Source organism: Durio zibethinus, chromosome 26, assembly GCF_047325235.1.
Source record: "Durio zibethinus cultivar Kanyao isolate XHJ-2024 chromosome 26, ASM4732523v1, whole genome shotgun sequence".
Taxonomy (NCBI): Eukaryota; Viridiplantae; Streptophyta; class Magnoliopsida; order Malvales; family Malvaceae; genus Durio; species Durio zibethinus.
Genome location: NC_143187.1, coordinates 771460 through 780008, shown reverse-complemented (window position 1 = coordinate 780008; position 8549 = coordinate 771460). Strand labels below are relative to the sequence as shown.

At 33.8% G+C, this 8549-nt stretch overlaps 2 protein-coding genes across 4 annotated transcripts; one reads left to right on the top strand and one right to left on the bottom strand.

Annotated features, from left to right (window-relative positions):
- Positions 1 to 526: 526 nt before the first annotated feature.
- Positions 527 to 4052, top strand: LOC111274371 (protein HEADING DATE REPRESSOR 1-like). 3 transcript variants are annotated; one of them, XM_089755902.1, is made up of 3 exons: positions 527 to 929; positions 3088 to 3467; positions 3698 to 4052. In XM_089755902.1, exons 1-3 carry the CDS (start codon positions 821 to 823, stop codon positions 3887 to 3889), a joined length of 681 nt encoding a protein of 226 aa, XP_089612028.1. In that variant the 5' UTR covers positions 527 to 820; the 3' UTR covers positions 3890 to 4052. The 3 variants fall into 3 exon arrangements, with proteins under 3 accessions (XP_089612028.1, XP_022714716.1, XP_022714718.1); XM_022858981.2 differs by having other exon boundaries at positions 603 to 929; positions 3139 to 3467; XM_022858983.2 differs by having other exon boundaries at positions 710 to 929; positions 3201 to 3467.
- Positions 4053 to 4251: 199 nt separating this feature from the next.
- On the bottom strand, positions 4252 to 8408 carry LOC111274370 (uncharacterized). Its single transcript, XM_022858980.2, has 6 exons — positions 8208 to 8408; positions 7680 to 7940; positions 7404 to 7577; positions 7124 to 7230; positions 6594 to 6919; positions 4252 to 5122 (listed from the first exon to the last, which is right to left on the bottom strand). The coding sequence occupies exons 1-6, from the start codon at positions 8325 to 8327 to the stop codon at positions 4527 to 4529; spliced, it is 1584 nt and encodes a 527-aa protein (XP_022714715.2). The 5' UTR covers positions 8328 to 8408; the 3' UTR covers positions 4252 to 4526.
- Positions 8409 to 8549: the final 141 nt, after the last annotated feature.

Here is an 8549-nt window from a genome sequence, read left to right as displayed (position 1 = left end):
AAAAAAAATATTGATAATTCAAAAATTATTTAAATTAATTCATATAATTATTTTAAAAAAAAATAATATTTATCAAATTTAGAAGTTAAATTTTAACATTTATAATTTATTTCAAGCTACAACTTCTTTTATTTTAAAAAGCCAATTTGTTACTCCTATCCTATCCTAGAGACAGGACTCAAATTCCTCGAACACTTTGGAAGGGTAAGGTTTTTTTTAGTTGAATAAAGGCCAAGTTCTTTTTTTGAAATTAGGGGTAAGCATTTTAATTAAAAGATCTAACCTTTACTTTGAATATTTAACTAAAAGTTCCATTTTCAACTTTATTTGTTATAACATATTCCACGGGAGATTGACGTCAGAATTCGATTTAATTGAGGCTAATTTTGTTTTTTCCAAATATATGTATTTAATTATAAGAAGAGGCCCAAACTTTCTGGTTTCGTAGAGAAAATGCTGTTTCTACCGTGGGATATCCTTTCTTTTCCTGCAGGGTGACAAACACAATAATTGAAAACAAAAAATTAAATTAAAAAGGTAGGAAATTGCATGAAAATAGAAGCAAAGAATAGAAAAGGACATGGGCCCGTAGGGAAAGCAAAGAGACAACTGTTTGACATAAAATCTGCCACCCAAAATTCCAAATCTTAACCCACGATTTATCTTCAACTTCTTCCTTTCTTTCCTCCTAGTTTAACAAAGAGCATCTACATCCAACAACAAAAACAAATCTTTTGAGAAAAAATTTGTTTCTTTTCAAGGTTTGAAAAGAAACAAAGAGAGAATTGGATAGCTATCTTTTTAGTTTTGCTGTCGATATATGGAGAAAGAGAAGAAGAAGAAGAAGAAGATGGTAGATGCAGCAGCTTTGGAAGGGTTTTCACCTGTATCCGCAACCAGGATTTTCTGGAATTCCAGGAAGAGATCAGGTACTCTCTTACTTTGTTTTCACGCCTTCGCCTTTTTTGTTACTTGCTTGGCTTCTATATTTGAAAAAAAAAAAAAAAGGCTATGAATATGTTTAATTAGGGAGAAGAGTTATTTGATCTTCATTTCAACTTAATTCAGGAATTTCTTAAGTTTTTGTTTGTAAAAAAAATTACTATATATATATATATCTTTATTAATTTTATATTATTTATTTCATTTTCTTGCCTATTACCGTAATTTTGATTTTTTTTCTTTTTTATTTTCAATTTTATAAACCAGCACGTTTTTCCTGCCTTTTTGTTGATTCTGAATTGGCTTTGACTATGGACGGATGCGTTGCCACGATTTTTTTCATTGCTTAATCATCCACCTAATCATCACTATTAGTCTATTTTTTACCATTTTTTTAAATATTGCAGTTGGCTTGCTTATATTATACTTCTTTTTTTTTTTAATAAAGGTTTGCTTACACTTAAAAAAATATAAGAAAATAAACAAGTAAAACTACCTCTTATAATTTCTTTAACTCGTTAAACAATTAAGTTCTAAGTTGGACTCTCTTTTATAAAAAAAATAAAATAAAATTTTATGAGATAGATGGGAAACAAACAATTATTATAATTTTACAAGCTGCTAGAGAAGGTGAAATTTCAATAATCTTAATTTTATTTAATAATTCATTAATAATGATGTACTAGGGTATTACTATAGTAGCAATTCAGCTCCCTTCTTGAGGTGATCTTAATACTAATATGTTGTAACAATCATTTCAATAGTTTTTATTTTATGTTAATTTTTCAACTTTAATTTTCTTCTTTCTTTTTGCTTATTATGTTTGCAATTGCAACTTTGAATCACACTATAAAAATGTACTTAAAAGAATAAAAATAAATCATCTCTTCATTGGTCCTTTACTTATCTTCTATCAAAATTTTTGCTCCCTTAGCCATATTCTTAATTGGAGGTTTTTTTTTCTTTTTAACAAATGAGGCCAAAATCTATGGAAAATTTTATATTCTTTATCCTTAACCATATTATTAATTGAAGAATAAGTTGTTTTTATACAAAAGAGGTCAAAGCCAAGGAGAATTAGGGAAGAAGAATTTGCAAGTGTTAGAGAGAAACCTCAGCACTGACGAAATCTATATCTGTGAGTAAATCATTTGAGCTAAACTTCAAGTTTAACCATGGTTAAGTTATTATTAGTGATTGAACTCAAACTTTTGGTTCAATAACATATGCATATATTCCATTCTCAAAAAGCATGGTTCATATATATCCACCCTTGAAAAAAACAAAAAAAAAAAAAGAATAATAGTTATGGTTTAAATTTAGGGATGAACGAAGTAGCCCAATAATGCGGACAGTAGGAACATGTCGATGTAGCAATTCTACCTTCAAATAGTAACTCCCTTTTCTTAACTCAAATGGTACATAAGATTGATGGCATAATGCAGGCATCTTAAATTTGCCATCAAAAATGGTTCCTTGTTATAAAAATAAACAAATCTATATATGCCATTAAACCTAAGAACCTCATAATTAAGGAACAATTGCTAAGAAGAGGATTTAATGTGCCACAGTGAATTAATTTTCCAAATTGCTCTACCTTTATTTTCAACAATCAAGTTTATATGATTTGCTCAGCCTTGGTATGCGTTCGTTGAATAGAGTGAGTCTAACATAGATATGTTCGGTTTTTTTAAAGTTTTTTCTTATATTTGGAGGGTCAAAAAACCATATTCACGACCACGTGATATAAGTCGAACCTGAATACTTTTGAAAAAAATTGAAGATAGATTTGTCACACAAGGATGAATTTTCCTCATGTTGCCCCTTTTTTGGCATGCCAAGGGTGCTTTCAGACTTGTAATGGACTTATAAATCTTGCTTATTAAAGGGTTATATGCATAATATATAGTTTTCAAGGGAAGTCTACATGGTTATAAGCAACTTACCATAAATCTGAACCCTAACCTTTGGCTAGATGTTGCTATCTGCCACATAATATTATATTAGACTAAACTGTTCTTAGCTTCTTCTTTTTTGGTCTTGAAAATTAAGTTCAGTGAATGTCTGTTTTAGAAGATTGAGTAAGCTTAAAGAAGCTGAGAGCTTACCAATAAATGATGTTTTAATGATTTTATGTTAGCTTAGAAATGCATCTAAAGTTGGTTGGAACTAGAATGTTTAACTTCTTTCCGACAGCTAGCGGGAGGAATTTAGACAAGGTAACAGACGAGACTGCTAATATGACACCCACCAAACAGGAAGAAGAAACTGGAGATCAAGAGAATGCGCCAGATTCAGCAACGGCTTCTGAACTTTCTGGGCGCCGAAAGGCTCTTTTTGAACCACTGGAACCTATAAAAAATACCAATGGCCGGCGCCCATCAGCTGAATCTTTACTTCCCCCACCAGACTTTGATGCTGCAAGCTATCCAAAGGGCTGGCTGATTGGAAAGAAGAGGAAGCTGGTAAATGTTGACGTTGTTGAGAGCATGCGAAGGATTGCAATCCAGGAAATGAACAGAAAGGTCTCTTCTTAGACTTAACCTTCTCTAAAAACACTAGCATCTGTACATGTACAGAAGACACACGGGCACAAGAGAAATTATCACGTAGCCATTTCTTATTATCTTGGTTTATAGAATCTGCAACTGATATGGTAGGAGAGGTCTAAAGGATAATCACTATGCATACATACAGGCGCAATTGTAGGGATGGTGCAGTGTAACAGAAAACAACCAAATGGTTAATTTTGCAGGACCGGGAAATTGATGGCTTGAATGAGCAGTTGGAAGAGGATGCGAGGTGTCTAGAACATCTGCAACTTCAGCTTTTACAAGAGAAAAGCCAACGGTCAGAGGTAGAGAGAGAAAATGCAATGCTTCAAGAACAGATATCCATGCTGATGAATATGTTGCAGGAAGGAGAGGAAGGTCCAGATGAACCTTAAAAATCCATTTAATTGTTTATTCTTTTGTAGAGTTCGTTTGAGAGTAGTAAGAAGGGGGCTGCAGAGAACACGAGGGAAGAAATAGGTCAAGTGATCATTGTAGTTTAGTTTGTGTTGGCTTGGTGAGCAGCTGTCTTATGAATGCTTATTATTGTTTTGTTAAGCTGTAAGTCTCAAATGTTGTGCCAAATTATCTAAATGTTGTGGTAGCCTCGACCTTCTAGGTTGAATGAATAGCTACTGAAGAAGCTTCTATTGGCCTAACTAAAGTGCACCACCCAGCAAAAATAATCCCCAAGTCATATTAAGCTATTTATTTTATTCAGCAAAGTTGATCGTCAAGGTAAAAGGTAATCGGTAGGTGACCAAAAAGAGCAACATTTTCCTCCCAAAATGAAGCACTAAAGATACCTGTAACAAGACTAAATATAGACAATATTTACAAACATGACCTTTAAGAGTTTCACTAATTTTTACATAGGGATAGACATACTGAGAACACCAAACAGAGGTTCTAGTATGAACATGGATTCTTCATAAGCACTAATTTGAGAAATCCTTAAGTTTTACAAGTTTAGTTAGAAAACCTGCAATCATTCTTCCTACTCTTGTAGAAGAAAAACCTTTAGGTATATCTTTATCTACCTTCTCTATCAGAATCTTCCATGATGTTGAACAAAAACTGTGGTAGTGAAGCAATCCTGGGAAGATTAAGCAGAAGATCCCCTACTGAGTCCTTCCTTGACAAGGCCTGCGGGCGCTTGGAGCCAGAAACATCATTGGATTCATCCATTGTTACAGGAAAACCTTCTGACGTCTTACTCTCACGTGCTGGTGCTGAGACTGAACTGCCTTCAACAATTTTACCATAATCATGCACATCAACAGCATCATCCTCTTTGGGCTGAAAATTTGGTTCCACAGCAGAATCCTTCTGCAGAAGACAGCAAAGTGAATTGACCCTAGACATGAGACACTCTTCATCAGAGGCTGGTGTAAGCTGTGAGTCATTGAGCAAGTATTGTGTAATCTCCTCCAAAATGTCTCGGCTCTGTAGGTCATCAAGGGAAGATGTCATCTGTCCGCAGATGCAATTTCCAATATGATTCACAAGATCACTCATCGACATGGATGCATGAATTCCAGGAAATCTAATCTGATCCCATTGACCGAGCAACTTTCCTTCCTTAGCCATGCTGCCTCTAATTTCTTCAATCGCATGGGTATCCATTACTGTAAAGAAAAAAAGATAATTTGATGTGAAATGTTAGATAGTGCCTATCACACTGATGCAAACTCCATACGAACAACATATACTAACCTAATGACTAGTACATTCAAAATGAACGTCAAAAAGATAACTACACTATGGATGGACAATAAAAAATCAGTTTAACAGCACAACAATGGGTTATATGTTGAAATATTATTGTTTACTTTGATATGTCAACACTTGGATACTCTAAGAACCTTTTTATAGGTGTCAAACATTAGGATAGGATTAAAGAAGTTGAAACAAGGCAAATATGAAGAATTTTGGCATCAATTTAAATTGTTTTATGTAAATGATACTTTATTGTTTCTTTTTATACCTAAGTATTATATGTTATAACTGAAGAACTTTTTAACAATGAAATAGGATTATTTATATATTGCTGTCTGTTTTTGAGTGTATAAAATACCCTCAGCAGATCTTATCTCAACTTTTTTAAAAGTTTTCAGTATTCACTTCTTATGTCCTTCATCCGACTTATCCTCCCTTATTTCCACATTTGACAAATTGAGATCAAGATCTTAGTCATCCCATTTCCAGCAAGACTGAAACTAGAGTTTATAAAATAGTTTAAAATTGAGCAATGGAAACTGCACAAAATGCACTTCTATGTTGACATAGCCACATCTAAAAAGCTTATCAGAATCCATATCTCCATGTTCTGCATAGCATCCATCAAGGACAGAAAGGTATTATCAATCAAGTGGTAGATGGGAGATAATTATTATGCTTGTATAGTCTTTAGCCATGTTAACTTCAAACAAAAGATAACTTGACCATATTCCAATTGACAAATTATTTAGTAGTTACAACTGCTCTGTAATACTTATAAGAAGGTAGCTTGTCAAGGGATTTATATTCTTTATGTTAAAAGTAAAAAGACTATATAATGTATTCTTCAGTTAACTCATCACTCAGAGCTTTTCTCAAAAAAGTGATAATTTAGAAGGCAAGTATACATATAAATGCACTTAAAGCTTTTTCGTTTTTTGGGAGAGGCGGTTTACCAATAGTGGCACAATCATTTAAATTCCAGAATTTTGCCATTACTAATAACTGACTCAAGCTACAAATCATCATTGCTGGGGAATTAGTTAGACCTCACCATTCATATGAACAAAAAATTAATAAATTATGTATTGGCAGTTGCAGAGTGCAAACGAATAGACTTAGAATTGTAATAGTCTGATCAAAATACCAATGCAACCATATTAGAAGGGAAGCTATATTGATCATCACCAAGACAAATACTTGTGCTATATATAATACAATCAAAGGCAGATAAAAGACCAAGATAACCATCCATCCTTGTTAAAGACTCCATTCACTATTGCCAAAATGAAGAAAATGTAGAAATGATCTTGTCATTGTATCAAAACTTCATTCTAAAAGGATATCAGATGTACCAATATTCTCAGTTTATAATTTTACCTGAGCTAGGTGATGGAGTTCCCTGGCAAAAATTTTCAGTAGCTCTACCACTGAAATCTTGCTCATTTTTGCATGAAGAAGATTGACCAGCAGATGGTGATAATGGATCCTGCAATCCAAAGATAATATGACCCTCCTCACTTTTTAACTCAACCCCATGGCCAGCTTCATTTGAATCATTGAAACCAGATATCCTGGGTTCAAAATAAGGTGATTCTAACAAAATTTCAGGCTGTTTACTTAGGAAATTCAGACGAGGATCACATTGGATAAGTTTCTCAAAATGTTTTCCTAGAAGGCCCTGTTGGCACTGTAGGAAATGTTGCCTGTGACAAATGAAGAATGCATCATTATTACAGGACATTCAATGCTCATATAACACAACTTTTGGCAATTGAGTCAATGCTCATATGACCAACACCAACTAAAACAACGGAATTTGAAATCAGTTGCATCCCCAACACAATATCAGACTTAATTCACTTCAATTATCTATTACTGCTAGATAATAAAAAGCTCAACAATAGTACCTGTGTATGCTTGCTTGTCCACCAGTAAAATCTGATGATGCTTGCCATAAAGTATGCTTCCTAGGTTGTGGATTTGTCTCCCTAAAGAAAAGTGGTTGTCTTGCCAACTGTAGCAAATAACAATTTCCTCTAAAATCAGTGTTTCATCAAAATATTGACATTTGACAATCATCAGAAGGTTATATTTAAGGAAAAACTACGTGAAGCAGATTTTTCCTAAAAAATTTTTCCTAACTACCAATTAGGAAGAAACAACGGCTTAAGGCAAAAGTTGAATTACCACTACATCTAAGGTCTCCGGGCCATCATCAGTATAATTTGCCTTGATAGCTACAATATCTGACCACTGAATTTCAATCTTGTTCTTGAGTCCACCATCAAGCACTTCCCATACAAGCTTGTGCTTACCAAAGTAACATTTTGCCACCAAATCCCCTTCATATCTTGACTTATACTACAAAACAACAAATACTTAATCAATTCAAACTCCACAGAATAACAAATTAATTTTCTAATCCAAACGGCAACAAAATCCCAAAGAATCATGAAAACATACCTCCCAAGAACCGATTCGCAACAGGGAAGCGGGAAAATTCGAGGCTTTTAGCTTGTCCTGTACGCCGGAAACTGCAACTCCCTTACTATCTTTCTTCTTAAGAGCTGCTAACTTATCGGCATTTTGTTGTGAAAGTTTCATTTGTATCAAGTCCAAAAAAGATGGGCTCTTTTTCAGACGCAAGCCAAGCGGACTTGGCTCATCAAGTGGATTATATAATGAAGGTGGGATTAGAAAATTCCTACTTTCATTATCACCCTCCTGCTCAGACAAACAAATCCAATAAAAAATTAAGCAACCAAATTGAAGAAATCAGATTCAAGACTAAAAAAGAATTGCAAAACTGTTAAAAACTAAACAACGGAAAAAACAAAATTCCAAAAAAGGAAAGGTATTTTGAGCTTAAACCCACAATAGAAACAAACCCAGAGATGAAATACCTCAAAAAATGAAAAAAAAAAAAAAAAAAAAAAAACCCATTTAGCTAATATGTACAATATATATATATGAAAAACATAAAATTTATACCTGTAAAGAAGGGTCAAGTTTTGATCCTTTTTTGTGAGGAGGAGACAACTCATCTTCCAAGGCATCTTCCACTTCCAGTTTCACAGCTACCCTTTTTCCTGAATTCATCAACTGCACCATTTGATCAAAGCTCTCTTCTTCTTTTCTAGAATTTTTTTTTTTTTTTTACTTTGCTTCTTCAATACTCTGCAGAGTCTGAACAAAACAAAAACCAAAGGATCTTTTCTTTTAACAGCAATGGCTGGCTGCTTGGCTGGGTGGCGGCCGGGTTTTAATTAGTGCACGTGCCATTACACGAGCCAAGTAGAATCGTGACGTTGCATTTCGATAACACCGCCTTGA

Bases quoted from the DNA above. Each gene is read 5' to 3' on its own strand.
- LOC111274371 (XM_089755902.1), top strand. From the start codon at position 821: ATGGAGAAAGAGAAGAAGAAGAAGAAGAAGATGGTAGATGCAGCAGCT. The intron at 930-3,087 runs GTACTCTCTTAC...ATGTTAGCTTAG, and splicing joins GAATTCCAGGAAGAGATCAG to AAATGCATCTAAAGTTGGTT. The intron at 3,468-3,697 runs GTCTCTTCTTAG...TTAATTTTGCAG, and splicing joins TCCAGGAAATGAACAGAAAG to GACCGGGAAATTGATGGCTT.
- LOC111274370 (XM_022858980.2), bottom strand. From the start codon at position 8,327: ATGGTGCAGTTGATGAATTCAGGAAAAAGGGTAGCTGTGAAACTGGAA. The intron at 6,920-7,123 runs GTACTATTGTTG...CATTTGTCACAG, and splicing joins GGACAAGCAAGCATACACAG to GCAACATTTCCTACAGTGCC. The intron at 5,123-6,593 runs GTAAAATTATAA...TTTTCTTTACAG, and splicing joins AACTCCATCACCTAGCTCAG to TAATGGATACCCATGCGATT.